The sequence below is a fragment of the Gallus gallus genome, chromosome 1, assembly GCF_016699485.2.
Source record: "Gallus gallus isolate bGalGal1 chromosome 1, bGalGal1.mat.broiler.GRCg7b, whole genome shotgun sequence".
NCBI lineage: Eukaryota > Metazoa > Chordata > Aves > Galliformes > Phasianidae > Gallus > Gallus gallus.
In genome coordinates this window covers 177,590,182-177,612,654 of record NC_052532.1, presented here as the reverse complement: position 1 = coordinate 177,612,654, position 22,473 = coordinate 177,590,182, and the positions used below count along the sequence as shown (strand labels likewise).

The following is a 22,473-nucleotide window of genomic DNA, read 5'->3' as shown; positions in this document are numbered from 1 at the left end:
CCCATCTGATTTTCTGTGCAGCATTCCAGGCTTTTTCTGTCCTCATTTAGGAATCATGTTGCTACCCATACCATTTGTTTTTAGACCTAAATTTAAGTGTTAATTTTTATACACAGTTAAAATTTAGATTCTGGTAATTTGAATATGTTTGTTTTAGCAGCTAAATGCAATATGAAGTTACATGGTATAAACTTGCACTTGTGTAATATTAAGAAGCTAACTTTTAGAGCTTTTTTAATTTTTGTACAACATCGTATGAGCATACAAATATCTGACAGATTTACATAAATCTCTTGTTTTCAATAGTAAATCTCTGATGTTTGTAGCTCTATGTTTCTCTCAGTTATCTGTCACATACTGAAAGTTCAATTCAGTGAAGAGTGGATTCTTTGCTTTTGCTGAACACTTATTTTTGATTTGACAGCCTGATACTAACCTTCCATCTGAGGAACTATTACCACAATAAGCTTCAACTGACTGGAATTTGAATCTAGCTAACTTGAACAAATAAGGAGTGTACAACTGTGTGCATACAGAACTCCTTTTACAATGTGTGGTCTCCTTGGATTCAAATATGTTTTCTCTTGGATAATTTCACTGCCTGCAAGAAAATGACCGATTTGATATCAGTGTGTTACTGACTCATTATCAAATGATTTAGTGGAAGATACTTGATGTCTCTGCCAGGTGCTAGCACTGAAAATTTAATCATGCATCAGAATGAGCACATAAGTTCTTACAACAGGAATGTGAATTGACTGCATCAACACCAGTCACCTAGGCTACGTTTATAGAAATACAAGTGGTTTTACCACTGTAACTTAAATACATTCTTGAGGAGGTGATGAATCATGTCCTGACAGAGTCTGCCTCTCTCTACTGTCTCTGTAGGGGACCTAGCTGTTATCTGTGCTTGGTAAGGTGAAATCTGGCCTGCATAGCTACAACCAAACGAGGGAGCTATAGTAACTGTGCCATAGAGTCCTGAAAGTTTGCAGTTGGTTCAGATTTTGGTAACTTTGGTTGCAAGGCATATTCAGAATTGATTCTACCTTGCCTAGGCTGAAAGTCTGTTTATCTTCTAAACAAATGTGATATTCATATCTGAAGTGCAGACCTTCTTTCCATTACATAATGAAAAACAAATTACCCTAAAATTACTCTGAGTGTAAGAATCACTGCATGGAGTTAAATTAAAAATAAAAGGATCTATATTAAGCCCAGTATTAGAAGGAGCCATTTAAAATCTCTTTTCTAAGCTTCTATGGCTTTGCTAAATGACATGCAATTTTTTCCTGCTTGAAAACTCACTGGTGAAAGCAGGTTGCATATTAGTTTTTAGTTGTTCTTTTAATAATAATATCCAATAATAATTTTAAAATAAAATATTCATCTATTCTGTAATACATTTGTAATTACACAGGTATATGTAATTTGTAATTATACAAACTGTTGTTAGTATGGAGGAACCTCAAGGAGAAATGTACTTAAGTAAAGGTAAGTAGTTTTGACAGAACAGTTGAAAGGAAAAACTGGATATATTGTATCATACAAACCCAAGCCCCCATCAAACAGCACAGGAAAATTATCTGAGCATAGAAATGCCCTCTTCTTTGCATAGCTTTGTGAGATTTATTTCTTCCTGTGAAAAGTAATGCCTTTTGCATGAGATACAAATCTCAGGTCCTGACATCTTACAGCTTGTAATTGTTTTCATGACTTGGAATTAAATTCATCTGGCTTTCAAGTGAATTTATTTCTCAAAGTTGATTCTTTTAGATGTTTAATGAGGTGATCGAGGTTTTTCCTTAACAGAGGCATTTACAAAGTGTTTCTCTCCTTCAGCTCTTCTAGTGTCTAATGAGAAGTGATAATCTTCTTGACAATTGCAGTTTCTCAGTGGAGATATTATGGGGCTTTCATCTGTCTTCCATCTCATTTTCATAAAGTTCACAGGAGTATATGATTTCTGAGACCCCTGTGTGTTCGTAGAATGGTGGGAATTGACCAAGAAGCTCAAAAACTATTGTAAGAAGAATGGAAAGTAATGGGAGACAGACAATTTAGACAGTGACATGGTGTGATTACACATTTTCCTTTATTAAGCCAAGATAAAACTATCATGACAGTTTTAATAACAAGTTAATTCAATATCTTGGTCACATTTTCAGCTTGGGTAAGAATATTCTCACTATGTAGTTCATCTGTAACTTTGGCTACCTGGGGCAGTCTTCTCATTAAACCTCTCTGTATACCTGCCAAAAGCTGTTAAACAGCTGCTGCGTTTCATGCCATAGTTGCTTACATTTCTGTGGTGGGTGAAGTACTTCTGTATAAGAATGTGAAAAGGAGTATAAACTTCAACATGTTTTAAGTGGAGTGTGATATGTGTTGAGTGTTGGATGTTACTGGCATTAGCTATAAAAGAAATGATTCTCACTAAGACATAAACATTTGTTTATGTGAATATATGTGTATGTATAACTATGTATAACATACTTAATTTTTTAGCATTTATTTTCATATTTTTCACTGATTTATTCATTGTCTAGTTAAAAACATTTATAGAACTGATAGCAGCTATAATTCACAGCATTGATTTGCTTTGTTAACTGATCTTAGCCATGTTTGTGGAAGATAAGGTCTTTTTCCTTTAGCCATATTGAAAACATCTAAAGTGCTAGTTATATTCGTAACATTAAAATGACTGTCTTTCTGTATCAGAAATGCTCAGATACCAACTAAAATATGACTTTGACTCAGAAGAAAATTAAAAATTGGAATTACCTAGAAATAAACTATGATTTTTGATTTCTTGAGTAAGCAAAGCGTATAAATGGCTAGATTGTTAAAGAGAAGCAAAGGCTGCAGTAAGCTAAATTCTTTTCTTCTCTTTTGCTTTATCAGAAGATTCCATCTTTTGATATCTTGTCGATCTTTTTGTGACTTTATTCAGCATTCCCTTGGCAATTTATCTCCCTATTTTACCACCTATCTCCTTTTTTTCCATCTGTGTCTCTCAAGTTTGCTTACTTCACTTTTTCCTTATATCACTAGGATTCTTCTCAGTATTTAATATACTGTACTTAAAATATATTGTGGATACATTATCTCTTTTATATGTCTGATTTCATATTTTGATATTTCACAACTGAAAAGAAATGAGAACATTTACAATGCAATTTTGCCATCTTGAAATAGATTTGAACACTGGTAGATGATTTGAAGTCTCTGGGGAATTTTATTCAGCTTTCTCTTTTTGATTCAAGTAATACATACTTTCAGAGCAGCCCTTGTACAAGGTGAAGTTCATGATGCTAAATCATGTTCACAGAAGGGCAACAGAGCTGTGAAGGGTCTGGAGCACAAGTCTTAAGGGCAGCAGCTGAGGGAAGTGGGATTGTTCAGTCTGGAGGAGGTTCAGAGGAGGTCTTATTGCACTCTACAACTGCCTGAAAAGAAGTAGTGGTGAGGTGGGGATCTGCGTCTGCTCCCAGATAACAGTGACAGGACAAGAGGGAGTGGCCTCAAGTTGCATCAGGGGAGGTTTAGGATGGATAGTTGGAAAAATTTCTTCTTGGAAAGAGTGGTGAGGCAGTGGCACAGGCTGCCCAGGGAGGTGGTGGAGTCACTGTCCTTGGAGGTGTTCAAGAAACATGTAGAAGTGGCACTGAGGGACATGGTTTAGTGGCCATGGTGCTGATTGGTTGATGGTTGGTCTAGATGATCTTAGTGATTTTTTCCAATGTTAATGATTCTATTTTCTAATTTAGTTTCTGCATGTCCACCTGTTCCAGGTCTGCAGGTGGCTTGGACTGCTCTCTGCGATTTGGGCACCCAAACGTAGATTTTGATTCCTTAAGTGACAGTTGAAGGACATTTGAGGGACATTTCTGGTAGGTCATCATTTGGTCAGACAGTTTTTAGTTAGAGGCAGTGAATGATTTTCATTAGCATCTAATGTACAACATTTCTAAAGGGTTTCCTACTGGGTTTGAAATCTATGACGTAACAAAATGGCACTTAGAAAGTTGCACAGACTTTTCCTGAGCCTGAACTTAGAAAAGTCTAATTTGCAGCTTTTTCTCTTCCTGGAGAAATATTTAGATGAGAAGTCACCATACCAGGAAGTAAGTTCCTCTCTTGAAGAGTCTAGTTTAACCTGTAATGCAGGCAGTAAGCAATCTGAGCATGCACATAAGCAGCAAAGAATCTTTCCTAACAGCATATCAGGACCCGTACTTCAGAATGTCCTTTTCTTTAAAGTTTCCTTTAAATCTCCAAGGAATAGTTTAGGTAATAGGCCTTATGCATCTAATTCTGTTTTCATAAACTGTAGAATAGGTGCAAAAGCTCTGGAACTCATCAGTTGCTCACTGTTTATGGTCCATGTTGTAAACAAAACTGTAATGGATGTATAGGTAGCAGACACCAGTTATTAGAGCTACCTGATAAACTGTTCCAAGTTTTCTTATCTTCTGGGTTGGCCTTCTGGTAAAATCTCAGACTACTAAAACTGATGGGCATGTTAGGCAATATTCTGAGTAATTGATTAGCAAATAAGCTGTCTAATCTGGGTTTAAAATAACAAATTATACATGTGTTCTGAGGATGTTTTTTTTTCCCTTGTTAGTCCAAAAAATGACTTTAGATGCTAGGGACATGCTTCCTGGAGATTGTAATGTGCTTGTTCTTTGACCCTAACAGAACTGTTTTCTATTTTCTCAAAGTAGCGTCTTTAAAATGTAGAAGTATGCAAAATACAAATCATACTGTTCACATTGCAGTATTTGATCTAGTGATGTAAATCAAATTTAAAATAAACTTAGGCTTTAGTATAACCTGCTTATTTCCAGTTCCATTAAAATTCTTTATATTAAAAAATCAACTTTGAGGTAAAAAAGGAGCATAGATGTTAAATGAGAGATCTTATTCTCAGTGTGTTTTGGAATATGTATGTACTTTACATGCAATGCTAGCTTTTATTTATTTATTACCTCATTTATTTGTACAGCTAATGGAAAGATGAGATATGTGTTTTGTAACTTGTGCATCTTTCCCGCTAGCTTAATCCAATAAGTAGCATATTTATGAAAAGTATCTATACATCTTGCTTTGTTCTTCATCTCCTGTGTTTTTGCATTACTGCTTTGTCACAGCTGCTGAAGAAACATGGAGGCAGTTGCTGCCTAAACATTTGAAGTTAACATCACCTAAAAAGGCTTCTGCTGTACATGTGTTTTGATGATTTCCTTATGTGTCTAATACACATCTAAATGAATCTGTTTTCTCCTGTGTAAATAAGAATGTGTAGTAACGCTGTTATGTCGAGGACTGCAGTGCAAAAGCAGCACATCAGTTTGTGTTGTCTTATGCAAAAAATTCATCAGAAAAGGGGAGGCATTTAAAATATGTCATGAGGTAGTATAAATGGGAATGCGTCTTGCTTACCTCACTGCAGAAAAGGGAAGTGAATTTCAAATTTGCAGTTTAGTTATACGTGTCTTTTCAAAAAAGGTACAATTAAGACTTTCTAGATTGAATACCAAGTAATTCTTTCAGATTTTTGGAATCCTATCTGTGATGAATCACTTAAATTAAGAAGGGGAGACATGAGGGCTCACTTTCATCTCTAGCTTCTGTATCTTGTTCCATTGTTGTTGGGTTTTTTTTCAATATATTTTCACCTCACTATTCAAAAAAGATTCACAGAAGACCATTATATCTCCATATAATGTGTTTAATCATTTAACAGGGCTAATGCACAACTTTTCAAGGTCCTCAGCCAACAACGGACTGCACTCGAGAATGGAGTTGTCTGTGTTTGTATCTGTTTTGTCACTGTACTTAAGTCTACTGTGTGAACTGGGAGTATGCCTGTAAAGACACAGCAGCATTCTTCCCAGAAGTAGTTAGTATTTTAAGAAAAGTAGAAGCAAGCACAGGAAAAAGAGAAAAGGTTATACCAATTTATATGCTTTTATGTATTTAAATAGAGCTGCTTCTTTATTCTGTCACAGACAGTGCCTCTTCCAGCACAGAGGACATGAAATGCTTTTCCTGAGAACAACATTAAAGATAATGTTAAAGGACTTTTCCTGAAAGTTCTGCTCCTTGTAAAGCATAAATTATAATGAGAACAGAGTTTCTGCAAGACTCATTTTGGCCTTGATGATGATTACTGTTGTGTCACAGAAAGGATCACACACCTGGAAATTAAAAACATGCAAATGATTTTTTTAAAGGTTTTTTTTTTTTTTTTTTTTTTTTTTTTTGAAGTTTTCTTGTTTGGTAGAGATCCACATGAGAGGATGACAGCACACATTATTTAATAATTTGTCTCCAGCAGAGGGACTGCTTTCATTTTCTTCATGTTCGTAAAGGACTTCCAGCCTTTCAGGATATTCAGAACCCTTAGCCAAGATCTCCCAGTTCCTCCCGCAGCCCTGGACTCCAGGCACTGAGTTCGCTTTGTGATTCTGGTGCATCTGTCCCACTTTACTCCACTGTATAACTAACCAGAAAAAGGATAACAGGTAACTGGGAAAAAGATGTAGAAGTACTTGTGCCTACCAGTGCTTTGAGATTCTTGATGGTGTTTCCATTAAAGGAAAATTGAAAGCCCCAAAACAATTCTTGTTTTCATATAATAGCCTTTGCCCTTAAGAAATAATATTGTGTTGTACATGAAAAACTTATCTTCGTTGCAACTGAGAATAGCAAACTACAGATCTTGTCTGTAAAGTTTAACTTAGCATGGGAAGCATCTATTTTGTGAGATATGCAAATAAGCTCCTTAATGTCGACAATACCCAAAGATAGGAAAGCCATTCTAAAGTAGACGGAATTCTAATTAGTCACCCTGGTTAGGATTAAGTTTAAACTTCTAGATGTACCGTGGGCTCATTCCATTGCCACTCAAAGTCACATAGTCTTGCTTAAAGAACAAACGTAATTCCTTAAAAATAGGTATTTTCTGTAGTTGCTGTAGGTTTTAGGTCTTACTAAGGATACTATAAATACAACTGCAAGTGATTTTTCTCTAGAGAACAGCAGAGATTTTAATAGGTAAGTGAGAATACAGAAATAGTTCCATAGAGCTGTCTGGGAACGGCAGACTCGCATTTCCTTATTTTTGCGTCTGGCGCTTTCTTCCAGGTCTGAATGTAGTGGTTTTGCAGGTGCAACAAATTGTGGTGTGAAAATATGGCATGGAGAGTAAGAATTTGAATGTCGCAAAACATCTGAAATGCCAAATTGTTTGCCAGGCTGCACAGCCTGATGAAACCACCATGTCACACACAACAGTTCACTTCCTCTGAACTGTCACAAGGTGATAAAACTTCTCCAGTTTCAGGTGATTGATTATTCCCTTTTACAGAGTCAGGAACTTTTTTCTGAGGAGTAGATTTATAACTGTGTAACAGATGTCATTCTTGTCACCACTCTGGGCTTCCATAATCTTGGTAATCTCCTCAACAAAGTTAGTGAGATGTCCACTGAATTTATTCTGTATAAGAGAATAATTGCTGCTTACTGTTTTGGAACTTCTTACTATTAAATTCAGTGTATTTAATTAAGACCACTTAAATGTTATCACAAGCTCTTGTTAATATAAGCCAATGAGGGAGAAATAATTTCTGGAGTGGACAATACGGACAATACTCACTTGTCCATGGCTGAATTTCATCTTTATTTGTTTGGAGTACGCCACATATCTGCTAGCAAAGGCTAATCCTCAGCTTTGAAGGCAAGTGGCATGACACAGCTTGCATCTGTGCAACTAATTTTCATCCCCAGAAAAACACAATGCTCTTTTGGGAGCCCTCATCTCTACTGTCCCCATAAAGTGGTCAAAAAGTGGCCCTGGTCATGCCTGGTAGGGAGCCAGGTGGCAAAGGCTGAGCCAAAAGAGGCTTTGCTGTCAGCTGAACCTGCTGATATCCACAATGCATGCCTTAACCCTGGCAGGTTTACTATTCTAGATGTAAGGTCGGGGAATTCTTAGCAAAAAGTGTCAGCAAATGAATGACAATAGGCACCAAAGCAAGTATGCATTTTATACCCTGTGAAAATCTGTCTCTTTGAACCCATAAGATTGCAGTTCAACATACATGAGAGAAATGTTTCAGCAAGTCTTGTGAGTTCTGCTCACAGAGATGAAGTACAATTTTCCCTGCAGTAGATTTGAGTCTGGAAGTGGAGATGAGAGCTGAGGTCCTTTCACCCATAAGAATCTACGCTCTCAGTGAGATGTTTTCCTATACCTCTGCTGGTGTCTGTAGGAAAGATGGAAGACGACTTGATTTAAAATCAATGAAAGCAAAAGCCAAACAAGGAGAGGAAAGATGTGTTTAGAGACAGGCTCCTCAAAGAGGCAAGGGCTGATTCTGGTCACCCAAGAGTATTGGGTCTGGGAGAAACGCTAGGGATAGATGTGTCAAAAGGGCTGAAATTATCAATAAATTTAAGCATTAAAGGATCAGAGGGAGAGGAGACATATTAAGAACTAAAGATAAGTATGTAGTAGTTGGACAGCTATTTTGAGCATAGTAATCGGGACCAAAGGGGAAGAAGAGCCAGAGAATAAAGACTGAGACTGTGTAAAAGAAGAAAGGAAGATAGTAAGACAGTAAGTAGAGAAAATTGAACAAAACTTGGGAGTAATGCAGCAGATTGCAAAGGAGAATGTCTGAAATAATTTTAAAAATGAGATAATTGCATAGGGAAAACAAAGAACAGAGGTAAGCACAGCTTTACCAGAGAAGAGCTGATCTGGTTTCTGGGACATGTAAGACGCTCCCACTTAATACTCAGAAGGAAATCTGGGGTTCCTTAGCATTGTCACTGTCCAACTGTAAATAAAGTACTCTGACACAAAATATGATTCTTTCCTTATCCAGGTCCACATAAAAGACTAAAAGCAGTTTTGCCAAGATTGAAAGAGTAGAACTGTGTAGATGAGTCAGTTTCATGTGAATAGTATGTTGTATTATTATTTGTTGTTGTTGTTCTTTTGTTTGTCTGTTTGTTTGTTGATCTCGGAAGTTACACAAAATTGAAATTGAAAGACCAGGGCATTCTAAAGGTACCAAAGTCAAGTAACTAAAATCCAAATTGAGAGCTAGATCTGTACTAGTAATTCACAAATGACTCTAGAAGAGTCAAAGGGCTGTCTGTCATCCATATTATTAAACTCTCTTATTCTCTTAAACAGGGTAGCTGCATCCTAACTATCATTTATTAATAAATGAATTAATAATAAAACAATTGCAATGTTACATGTCTGCTAAGAATGTTTATGAAAGCCCTTTCCATTCTATATAGATGTTATGATGGTTGGCTTCAGATAAAGAACAGAACACTGGCAAGGAAAGAATTACTACTGTCACCTTCTTAGGTCTCTAAGTATGTCATTGAATCATTCCATCATAGAGTGGCTTAGGTTAGAAGGGACCTTAAAGGTCACCTGGCCCCTGCCATAGACATTGTTGCCAACCACTTGATCAGATGACTCAGTTTTAAATATTTTTTCCTAGGATAGAGGGGTTTTGTGAGTTAATTGTGTTCTTGGCAAATAATATTTCATCGACTGTAGTTCAGAAACTGCTGGTTGTTGGACTACAAAGCTTACATGTGCTTCAGTACAAGTTTCCTGGGCTTTAGTGATTTTGTTACAGGAAAAATGCCTGAATTGATTCTTCTGCGCTTAAAGACTTGTTATAAACAATTATGTTCATTTTGTAAATAGTTTCAGTATCAAAATACAAAAGTAATAGTCTCAGAGAACAGTTACCATAAAGCTTGAACTCTAGTAATGGAAATATACATAGATTCTCCACAAGTAATGCCTCCTATTTTTTTCCATGGAAACTACAACAGATACAAAGAGCTCAAGAACTCTATTTGATAGAGAAAATTCTCAGCTACAGAACACTAGTTTTAAACATAGACACCACCATTAGCTATGCGTTTTCGCCAACCATGAAAACATCTTTCTTCTCAGAAAGATCTGCTCCAGAAGAGATGATGTGCTGTCACTGTCACCACTGCTGAAATGCACCACCCTCCGCCTCACTGTGCTCATATCCACTGTTTGGTCTTCATAAATGTTCAGCAAGTGTTGGTGAATATCAGTGGGTGGCTTTTTGTCTGCATAGAGGAACGCTGTGACACACCTTTGCTCCATACACACTTCCATGTCAAACACCATTGTGTCAGACTGCCCCTCTGCTGCCATCTGTCACACAGTAACATGTATCAGAATATTGATGGGAAGATTCAACCTCTACTGCCATACCACCAACATCTGCCTCTGACATCACAGGCCAACATCATACAATTGCAGTAGTGGCAGCAACGGTGTGCTACCTCCACTGGTGCAGATTTTTACCAGCACAGCATGCAGTCTTCAGTTTTAATGATTTAAATTGGATGCCTGGGATGTGTCAGATGTCATAAGAACATAAATTAGATACTATAGATTGCAAATATCACATTTCTTATTCAGAATGTTGTCCACAAAATTACTTGCAAACTAATCTAAGAATTCAATGCCAGTCTTTTCCAATGAGTTACCGTAATAAGGACTGAACAGAAAGGCCTTATCTGCACTGTGTAGTGTTCATGTCTCTTCCGAATAAGAGAATAATTTAACTGTCACTGACTAAAATAACTCAAATCCTAGTGAACAAAAACGTTCTCATTGAGATTATAGAAAAAAATCGGTAATTTTGCAGCCATCTCCTGTCTGTTTCTTTTCTTGGAGTGTCAGCTAATACCCAGATCACACTGTAAAGCTGTATTACGTACAAAGAATAACACCCCAGAGGGCCCAAAGAAAAGCTTTGTGATACCTGGAAAGATCAAATGATCAGAATAAGAGAGCATGCAGTGTTCAGTTCTCAGTGTAATTTATAATCCTATAAGGACTATCATTTTGTTATTTATAGATGGAAAATGTATGAAATCCTCAAGTCATCCTTGGGCTTTTAATTTTGTTTTGTCCTTTTTAGTGAGAAAGCCATTTACACAGTGGACTAAATGTGCACTGTTCTTATTTTCCATAAAGGCAGGATTTTTATTAACTTCTAAGAGGAGGGAGAAGCAAGATTCTGCCAGCCTCAGTGGCTGCCTGTGTGTGCTGTTTTTCTTAAGGACATGTTAGCTCTCTGTATTCCTTGCCTTTTTCCTTTCATCTGTCTGTCTTGAGATAGGTGCTGCAGAGCTTAAATTTATCATTTAAAGACTTGTCTGTTTCTCTTAGTATCAGGGTTGGATTTAACTGTGGTGTTACTTGTTCTTTCAATTCATTTAGGTGTTTTTTTTTCATTGTGTTTATTTTGCAAGTTATCACAGAATACCTTGTTTATTGATTAAGAAGGAGATTTTGTTATTGAAGGATTTTTAAGAGTCTTTAATGTATTATTTATCATTCAGAATTCATTAAAACTGATGTTTTAATTACTGGCGATAGAATTATTACTGCTACCAATAAAGTTTTTTTTTTAATAGTAATGTTCTCTGCATTCATATTTAACTCTTATTTCCTCTCATTATTATTTTCCCTTATTGATGAGAAAAAGGAATGAAAAGGGGATGGATAACCATCCCCCTTTGATTCACTCTTGTATTTGTCAGGCATTGCTGAGGCACAGAACCCTACTAGTACCATCATATAAAATAATAAATGTAAGTGAATTGCTGTGTTTTATTTTCAGGCTGAGGTGCATCTCCAGTATAAAGGGAGTATCCCCACTGTACTTCAGGCTTCCCAGCAAAAGCAGTGGGCGTTGCCTTTTTCTCTTATACTATAAGCTGTGCAGCACGCTACTCTCACTGTAATTCCTTATCCTCCAGCAGATTTCTTAAACAGTAATTAGTCTTTCCTTCTCTTCTTGACTTGTTCATCATTTTCAATAACAGATATAGGAAAGGGATGTGGGAAGGAGTGGCAGTGCACCAAGTCAGGAGATGAAGGTTGAATGTTACAGTATTGGAATTGACAGTGTTTATGTGCTCACCACTAATAGCCTTTGGATGACTTCTGAACCCAAGGTATTCAGCTGTATGTGTCTGAAAGATCTGAAAGCAATTTCAAGTTTGTGAGTTCACTGGAATTCATTTCCAGAAGAATTACTGTTGCATCCTGAGCTGAGTAGCTTTTTAGGATCTGGGCTTGAGTATGATCCTCAATTTGTCTCCCATTGTCTCAAAGGACAGCTGTAATTCTCATCAGTTTATCACATAATGGACAAGAGTTCTTAATTTCAGTTTTCTAAAACTTCCTCCATTTATGACATCTATCTTGATATTCTTTCAAGTAGGTGACCAATGAGCAGTATTTCCCTAAAATAGAATCATAGAATCATAGAATGGCCTGGGTTGAAAAGGACCACAATGATCATCAAGTTTCAACCCCCCTGCTATGTGCAGGGTCACCAACCACCAGACCAGGCTGCCCAGAGCCACATCCAGCCTGGCCTTGAATGCCTTCAGGGATGGAGCGTCCACAACCTCCTTGGGCAACCTGTTCCAGTGCTTCACCACCCTCTGTGTGAAAAACTTCCTCCTAATAGCTAACCTAAACCTCCCCTGTTTCAGTTTAAGACCATTCCCCCTTGTCCTATCAACCCTTGTAAACAGTCATTTACAAATATTACTAAAATAAATCATGGAGTGGACAAGAAGTTGTAAAAGAGTGTATATTTATGGAATCTACACAGGTAGAGAATTCCCAACAGTGAGACAGTGACAGAGTGTAAGTATCTTAGGCAAGCAAGTGTAGATCTCTTGTTTCCCCCTCCTTCATTTAAGAGGAAGCGAAGGTTACACTAAGAAGCCACACAAGGCTTAACACCTATTACTGAGACCAGAGTTTCCTCTGCAATGTTTCTGCATGCTTATCAGTTACTGAGAGCTGAAGTGACTTAATCCTCTTCCAGATCAATTTGCAAGACATTATAAGAAATTTCAAGTAGTTCCCTATTAGGACTGGAGAAAGAGGGTGGTGTGATGGAAGTTCTGCATATGGTATCTTAGCTGAGCTGTTCATTTTTCTAACCTCTTAACATCCTAGAAAGGTTGCTAATAGAGTCAGCATTCACAGAAAAAAGTTGCCTCCCTACAAAAACTTTGGTAACCATGTCATCGAAGATGTCAAACTAAGCTGCATCTTGGGACAGACAACAGACTTATTACTAGAGTACTAAAGTGTGTCTGTACACTGGGAGAATTGTAGGAATTTTATCATGTTGAAAAAAAATTTAAGTTGTTATATTAAACTAGAAATCACCATTTTCTCATCCACATATGTTGGCAACATTTAAGTAGAATGAAACTTCCTGCTCACTCGGGAAATGCAGTATATTTATATGCTAGAGGCAGAACATCTCATTAAGCATAAAACCTTAGTTAAGTGAATAGTAGTAAAATATTCCTCTGTGACTGCAACAGAACCACATTTTATACTAGCTCCATAATAGCTAGTTAATCGATCATTTTGTTTCTCCTTTCTAACCAAATCCAACTACTGCAGTTAGACTGAAGATATGTTAGAGTAATATATCCAAAATTTTTACAAGGATGGAAAAAAGATAAAGCATTTCTTGACTGCGAACACCAGTAATTCCAGTGCTGTATGCAAGACTGGGGAAGCTTCATCAACAGTAGTTTGACCTGCTGTTCAGCAAGTAACTTGAAGGCGAGTTGAGGACCTGTATGATAATCTGTACCTTCTATCAATATTTAAGAAATCTTACTTTATTTGTCTGTTGGTAAAGGAAGGCAGCAGTGTTTTGTGGTAAACTGCTGATTCAGTCATTGAGACCCAGGAGAATGTGCAAGTCTATGACCTTGAAATTGAGGAAAAGACTGAATTTACTGAGTCTAGAAAGCTAGCTAATAGGTTCTAGGATCAAAATTTAGACCAGGAAATGGGTAATTGAAGACCAGGACTTCCACAGTAACAATCTTTTAAATATTTTTACTCCTCCATGCAAGGCCATGCAGAAAGAACATGATTAAGGCAGAATAGAAGGTATGAGTAACAGAAATGGCATATTCATTTTAACGGAAATGGAACCGGTCTATGATACTATAAAAAGGTTAAAGCTTTTTAAGCAAGATTGAGGGAAAGCTGAAAAATGCAGAGTAGCACATGTTGGTGTGATATGAAGAGGGAAGTCATAAAAGCCACATATCTATAGAGTAAAACATAAGCTGGCAGTTTGAAAATGCATAGAAGAATGGGAAATAAAGGAAAACTATACATGTTTCTGCAGCTTCAAAATAAGACAGAATAATTAAAATGCTTTGCTTTAAGGAATCTAAGGAGCTAAATGAAGTTTAATAGTCATATTAAAAACATAACTGAAAGAAAAATGTCAGTGGGTAACACAAGATAAAAGCATATGGGAAATACAGAATGGGACATGCAAGTGGTAATGTGTTCACAGAAGTTTACTATAATGCAGATTGATGAAGCAATTATATCAATTAGATTGATTCTTCAGTTACTGAATTGTGCGAGCTGAATAGAATAATAATTGTATCGTTAATAATATGAATATAATATTCATGTTGTATTATTTTTGGATATAGCAATGAGGTTATTAATAATAATATTCAATTATTAATTAATTAATTGATAGAAACTAAATAATAAAGACTACATTGTTAGTGACCATACCTGGGTTTGCTGCAGTAGATCAGAAACAATATCAGAAAAACCATTTTTGTTTTTTCTTTTACATTCATGGTATAAATGTCATAATTAGATCCAATAATCAGACTGCAATTTACAATCCCATCAGTGACTGTTCTCAAGAAGCAGAGTCGTTTTCTGACTTAATTCTGATCAGTGCACAGAGCTTCTTTCATATTGTTGTCAAGGGGTATATTATATATTGCCATATCAATGGCAATATTGATGTTAGAGCAGGTATCTTTGATGGTGCAGTCAGAGCCAAAGAATCTCAACGATTGTTCTTAACTTTAAAAAGGGACATTACATAAAGAGGAAGCATTCTGTCAAGAGGAAACAAAATTTTGCATGGTGACTATTTCAAAATATTGTGTTGGATTCTCATGGTAAATACATACTAAAAAGACGTTTGGATGGACCAAGAGGGTAGAACAGAATAGCTAAGTATAAGTGCAGGAGAAGTTATTAGAAGTATCAATAACACACCAGTTCTATCACATGGGAAAAACAAAGATAAAAACACCATTAGGTCAAATGTAAATTCACAGTAGAGGAATCCAAACTGTATTTTAGAACTTGAAAAGAAAAAAAACGGAAAACATTTGAAAAATATTTTTACTGTAAGTGAGATTGAAAAGTACACAGACATTCAACAAATAATAATTTTTAATATAGCCTATCATTCTATTCTGTCAGTGACTACTTTTCATCTATTTCATTAGTGTAAAGATATTAATTATAATAATTTCAAGATTATTAGATATATTTTCACTCCAAGGTATGCAAACAGTCAGCTAGGCCATGTGTATTTCTCTGCCCACTTCCACAAATTATGCAGCAGGGATCCAGCTCTTTTAAGTAGATGACATTTGTTTACAAATGAAACTAATATACCATATAGTAATACATATATATAATCACAGCAAATCAAAACCAGGTAAGATTAAATATATGATGTTAGAATGAGAGAAGTTTGAAAGGAATTAGAAACTTTCCATCTAGTCATAAGAGTTTGAAGTTCCCTGTCTGTCTGAATTTGAATTGGAAGCACTTCCGTATGGGTTCCAAAGCTTCCTGATCACTCCTACTTTTTCTATCAACAAGTTTTTCCTCTGGCATGAAAATGCTACAGCCGTGCTAAGCTTTTTCTGTTTCTTCATCAGTGAACTCTTCTGTCCCCAGAAAGGCAGTAGTGTGCCTTTTATTGCATGCCTGAATGCCACCGAATTGTGAAGTCAGTCTTAATGTACTTCTGATGTTCCTACTATATAATAATACACATCTAGCCCGATGTGTTATATAAAAGCTTTAATGAAGATAATGTTCCATGAAGATACTATATGCAGACTGTAAAATAGTTCTCACTTGCCTGAGTTGACGTGATTTTATTTCACTTTACAGTTTGTTTATAATGACAAAAGAATTTAGGGAAGGTTAAAATGATTCACATGGTCTTTCTACTAACTATTATAGTCTTGCACTCTATCCTCTCTTTCAGCCTCACACATATAATCTTCTTGAATGTAAATAAATATGCTTCATATAAAAAGAAGAAAGCTCCAATGACTGGTGTGGTTTATTTGCTTGTTTTTTCAAAAGAATGTGTATTGTGTGAGCATCAGTGGTGCAAATTTGTTCACAAGACCTCACCAGTTCTTCTTAACTTCAACTTGAAAAGGAATTTTGAGTGCTAAGCTTTTCCTCTCTTTGCTGAAAGTCCCAGTATAGTTACACACAGTCCAAAGATATAAAGTGCTAATAATTCTATAATAATTATAGATTATTATTATAATTATAATTGAATTCTAGTTGTTTATTGTATTAGTGAACTAAAGCAGTTTTGTATTTAAAATTTTGCTTTCCATTTGCTTATTATAATTGCTTGCTATATGGCAGAATGACAAAGTACTTTATTAATACAGAATAATGATAAACATCTAATCATAGAGTGGTTTTGGTCCAAAGGAATCTTAGAGTTCATCTGGTTTCAACTCCCTGCTATAGGCAAGGATACCTCCCTCTAGACCAGGTTGCTCAAAGCCCCATCCAGCCTGGCCTTCAATGCCTCCAAGGAGGGGACATCCACAGCCTCATTGGTCAACCTGTTCAAGTGTCTCCCACCCTCACAGTGAAGAGTTTCTTCCTAATACCTAATATAAATCTACCCTCTTCCAGTTTAAAACCATGTCCCCTTGTCCTGTCACTATATGCCTTTATAAAAAATCCCTCCCCAGCTTTCCTGTAGGCCCCCTTCAGGCCCTGGAGGGCCACTGTAAGGTCCTGGAGCCTTTTCTTCATGCTGAAGAGCCCTAACTCTCTTAGCCTGCCCCTGTAGGGTAGGTGCTCCAGCCCTCTGGTCATCTCGTGGCCCTCCTCTGGACTCGCACCAACAACTTTGTGTTCTTGAGCTGAGGGCACCAGGACGGGGCACAGTACTGCAAGTGGGGTCCCAGGAGAGCAGAGTAGAGGGGCAAAATCCCCTCCCTCTAAGCATTTAATGTTCATGAAAAAAACAGGTTTTTGTGAACAGGACTAGCAAAAACACATTTTTATTTGAAATTAGAAAAGAAAAAAGAAAAACACCCAAAAAACACTTATTTCAATTAAAATTGTATTTTGTCTTCAGTAATCATTACACATAACTAATTCCTGAAAATAACGTAATTAACTCATGCTTGTCCTCCCAAGCAGGCTTACTGATAAGTTTGCAAATTCAAAACACTATCTTCATTAAATATTCCAGAGCTGGCAGAATAGCTTTTGAGCTTGAGGACTAAACTGACCTAAAGGCAACAGTAACATCAGTTACTGTCTTTCAATATCTAGATATTAATATTAAAAAAGTTCTTGCTTCCTGGTCCTCTGAATCATGGAAATCACAGAGGCTAGTCTCCAAATCTAGCTTCATAAAAAAATGGAGTAGGTCCAAAGTAATGTTCTTTCATGGTTACACATTTCCAGAAGGCGGTTTTAGTATCTTTAGTATCTTATTAGTTAAGTGTAAAGAATACACAGCTGTTTCAACAGCAGCTTACACATGTGCTCCAACAGTTATGAATTTTGTGTGCTACATGCAATATTTTCAAGTATCAGACTTCCCCAGACAGCTGTGGGGGATTGACTCTGACACTCCATGTAGGGCTTTTCCTTTCAGTCCAGCTTTTTAAAACAATTCCAAGCCATAAAGGAATTTCTCTTTGATTTCTCCAAACAAACCTAAGGTTATTCTACGTAATTAAGTCTCTTGAAAATCAGTAATACCATCATCCATTACAAAACTCAGAGTTGTTGATTCCTCCAGAAAAGGACGTCCAACAGTATAAATTCTTATAGCATTTCTTAATTGCTTGTTACTGCGCTGCTAATTCTCTTAGAAATCATGAAACATTATATTAATTAGAAAAGTTGTATGTATTTCGAAGGACAGCACTATCCTTTTGTTAGGACCGAAGCCATCTCCAGCAGTACTAATGCTTGGGAACAATAGAACCATTTTCTGTCAAGAAAAAATAATTTGTGCAGGGACCAAAACTGCACTGGGAGATGTCCCCTGTGGAATTTCTGAAGGGCTGAAAGCAATCACAAAACTCATAGTTTTTTTGGTGAAATGCATAATGGATTTTAACCTTGCCTCATTAAACAGCAGTACATAATAGATTATGTATAAAACCCTCCACTCACACAATACACATTTTACGACAGAGTGAAAACAGAAATGAGGAAAACAAGAATCAAGAGAGTTCCATCTTCCAGTTAAATGCTTCTGGAAATCATTCCTGTTGCAATTAATTTGACCAAATGTGTAGGTGTGAGGAGGTGCAAGTCATCCCAGACACTCTTTATTCCTCTTTTTATGCAGAAGAGTTAATCACATTTCAGGTGCGGTCCATTGCATGTCTAAAGTATGCATCTAAAATAATTCAGATAAATAATTCCTAGCAGGGGTGGATTTATCTCATTGACCATAAAAAGAGTCTGAGTTTTCTGGCTCAGATACTGAAGTCTAAATTGTTGGTATTTCATGGTGAAATGAATCCCAGCCTCTCACTGTGGTGAGACTGACGTAAGAACATGAAGATCTGAGAATTAATTTATTCTTTATCAGATTGTGCTTCTACTGAGAAATTTATCCTGAGGATGTAGGGAACAGACACACAAGCAAAAGCTTAGGTGCTCCACCTAAAGGCTTTTTGAAAGCTCAGCTAATTTCATGAGATTGTGCAGTTTCTGAAGAGAGATCCCTTTTCCTACAGCCCTACTGAAATAACCCTGTAAGTATTCTTAGAAGGTGATTTTTTTTTCTCCTCAAAACAAGCAGTCTGTCATGCGAAGGGAATTTCTGTTACTACAGAAATTCTGTATCTGTCATCCATCTTGTTTCTTGTTATACTGACATTTACCATGTGTGGACTAAAGGAAACAATAAGAAACTCAGGGGATTCCCAATGTTAGGATATTGGACAGTTGTATAATACTAAATCTGAGCAAAAACTGTATAAGTTATTTCCCCAAGTATATCTGTTTTTGTCAGAAGTTAGCAGATAGTGCATCCTATGCTGCAAGTTACAGTTTTCAAGATTTAGATGAACACAAGGAAAAAAAGATTTTCTAAGTATTTTGTGAAGTCTATCATATGTGTAATTGTCCCAGTTTGTCTCGGTTGGCAGAGGATGGTAAATTACACTTAAAATAGGAAGGTACTTCTGTGTTAGTGACTTGATTTGTCATATAGCAATTAGCTGGACAGCAGCAAAAGGAGTAGTAACTCATACATAAACAGCATCTTATAATCAATGCTAGGTGCTTGAGTAGTGCACAGAACAGGAAAATATAATCTGGTAGTTTTAAGCAAATGTAGTTCACGCAGTGGATACAAATGCCATCTTGTAAATCTGCACTGTTTTGCAGTAATGTTGGTATAAGTTATTTCAGAATCTGTTATTCTCCACAAATAATAAAGTCATTATTCCATCTTCAATATTTTCCACACAGGAAAATATTCTCCTGCACAACATCATGAGCAACTGGGACTGATAACAGCAACAAATCAATGAGACCATTGCTTTAGCACAGTTACATTATGAACTGCTGATGATCAAGTCCCATTTTTATTATGAATAAACAACATGTTATAACTTTTGAAAGATTTTTGAATGTACACGCAGAAATAAGATGAATGTTGCATATGTACAAACAGTGTGTAGGCTTCTATTTACTTGTAAACTTATTTTCTCTAGTTTGTAGCTTGATTGGAAGCTATAGAAACAACAACAACAACAAAAAAAAAGATGTATTTCTAAAGATGGGGGTCAGTATTAAGAGCCACATCCTTGTCACAGACACAGAATGGCTCTGCAGGAGACCTGAAGGAACCTCTTCAGTGATTTAGAGTAATTTAGCAGCAGAATAAAGATGTCATTTGATCACATTTTGAAAACTGTGTGTGCAGAGCACAGTGCTCTAATTCCCTGGGGTAAGTTCTGATCTGAGACCTCATGTGGAACCTATCTGAAGGCACCCTCATCTGGGAACATTACTCTGTAGAAAAGTTGGCTGCTTTTTGGATGCAAAATGCCTGTGGGTATACCTAGCTCATAGGAAGTACTTAAAATACCTATTTCCTTTTTGATATCCATGGTTGTTTGTTGTGGGTTTTTTTTGTTGTTGATGTTTTCTTCATTTCATAGCAGTGGATATGAGACAGATGTTACCCATTGCTGTTCTTGATAAGCAGCTTCAGATGCTGAGATTTAATTCTTGTGTCTGAAATGCAAGTTTTAATGAATGTTTTGAATTCTTGGCTATCTCTGTGCTGGAGAGGTGGAAATTAGTGAGTATCTCCATGTTTAAGGAAGTGCAGTCTGGTAAGATTTCTTTAAATTCAGAAAATACTTTTTTAAGACTTGTAATATAAAGTGGAAGTTGTATAAATACTGTAAGTAATGTTTTTACTGATGGTATATCTGTATGTGTATATGACAAACTAAGAAATAATTGTTTCCTTTCTATTACAAAAAACCATTTTGTTTCTTTACATTCAGACTATGAATTCTGTCATTCCAGTGTTATACAGCTAAGTTTTGCGACGGAAAGAATGCTTTATTTTTCACTGAATAGAGGAAAGAATATGTAGAAGTGTTCTTGAAGCTGTACATGACAAGGCACCTCTATCAAGACTAGAAGTAATTTTACACTGCAATAATTTTGTTCTATGTGCTGTAATCCTATTAAAATTTTTGTGCAGGAAGAATCAGACTATTGTGAAAAATTGGAGGGAATTGTTTACATACTACATAGGATAAAATAAACTTGAGCCTCCTGAAAGTAATAATTGATACAGTTCATGTATTGAAGCAGTACATTGACTATACCAAAAAGTTATGACTTTAACTTGAATGCGATATGATGAAAATACTTTCCAGCTAAAATCGTAAGAGTTTATAGTAACTTGCAAGTACAATTAAATCTTTATATTTTCCTTGTTTTTTATGTGTATATATTTAATTTAACTCAAATAACTAAGCAGTCTCTTTTTTTTTTTCTTTACATAGCAGATGGTACGTGAACAATACACTACAACAACACCAGGCACTAGCCTAGAGAGGCCAAAGAATGAATATGTCTACAAAATTGGAATTTATGGTTGGAGAAAACGTTGCCTCTACCTGTTTGTTCTACTCCTGCTAATCATCCTAGTTGTGAATTTTTCTTTGACAATTTGGATTCTTAAAGTGATGTGGTTTTCTCCAGTAAGTGTCCTTATTAATTTTCCATTATTTTCATATTCTCTTCTTTTTCCTGCCTCATCTGTCCCCTTATTTCACATGCACATCGGCTTCTCAGTGTGCAATACATGGTTCTTTTTTCTTCCTTCCCAGTTGTAATCTGTACTTTGGCTGATATATACATATGAATACATACTTATGTTCTGTCTTTGAGTATAAATATCTGTAATGTCTGTATTAGTAATAACCATTTAAATTATTGAGGTTATTGGTACCTTTTATTGAAGTGGGTTCTAACCACTGTGAAGAAGAATGTATTTTACTGTTGTCTCACAGTCTCTGTTTAGTTTATATTTTATAAATACACGTGCTGTAATTTTTCTCTCATACGCTGGAATTCACTAGTGTTAAAAGATTGCTTACAGTTGCTACTTTTTTTCTTAGTTTCCTTCTCCTATTTATCAGCATCCAACACTGAATAATTTATTTGACCAATTAAATAAAGCTCAGAGGTAATTAATACTACTTCACACCTGAGGCTAAGCAGATGTATTATTCAGGAATAACTGTAATATTTTTCCACTGTCATATATGTTTTAATATTTATAATGTAATTTTGTGTGTAGTCAATTGAAGGGTAACTTACAGAAGTCTGCAAGATGTAGCTTTAGTCAGAATGCAATAAAATGCATCAGTGAATATTGAAGCTGAACTGATTTGTCCCTAACATGCAGTTGTGATGCACAGATGATATGAATAGACTTGTTACAAGAGAAACAATAATAGTAAATCCTTAAAGCTCTGCCCCTGCCATTGAAGAAAGAGTGTTGTGAAGAAAATTCCCATCATCTATCATTATTACGCCTCTGTCACTAAATGAAGGGCATTTTATCTTCTTAGAAGCATTTCTATACTCTACATTCTCTTGCTATAAAGAAAGTAGGTTAATTTTAAGTGCTACTTATGGATACATTACTGCTGCTTGAATTCCCCTCTAGTGTCTTCCCCCACATAAATTCTTTTCAGCACTGTTACTGCCATACA

General features: G+C 36.1%; 1 protein-coding gene across 12 annotated transcripts in view; it reads left to right on the top strand.

The window, feature by feature from the left end:
• The window catches only part of SGCG (sarcoglycan gamma), a 113,623-nt gene that overhangs the window by 31,708 nt on the left and 59,442 nt on the right, over nt 1–22,473 (top strand). For 6 of the 12 annotated variants that reach the window (XM_004938804.5, XM_025146852.3, XM_040704332.2 and 3 more), the window contains one exon: nt 21,256–21,453. In XM_004938804.5, the coding sequence (XP_004938861.1) occupies nt 21,259–21,453 (195 nt within the window). In that variant the 5' untranslated portion in view covers nt 21,256–21,258. Of the gene's footprint in view, nt 1–3,797; nt 3,897–21,255; nt 21,454–22,473 lie in introns of all 12 variants that reach the window. The other 6 variants (XM_015279196.4, XM_025146853.3, XM_417139.8 and 3 more) reach the window with 2 other exon arrangements.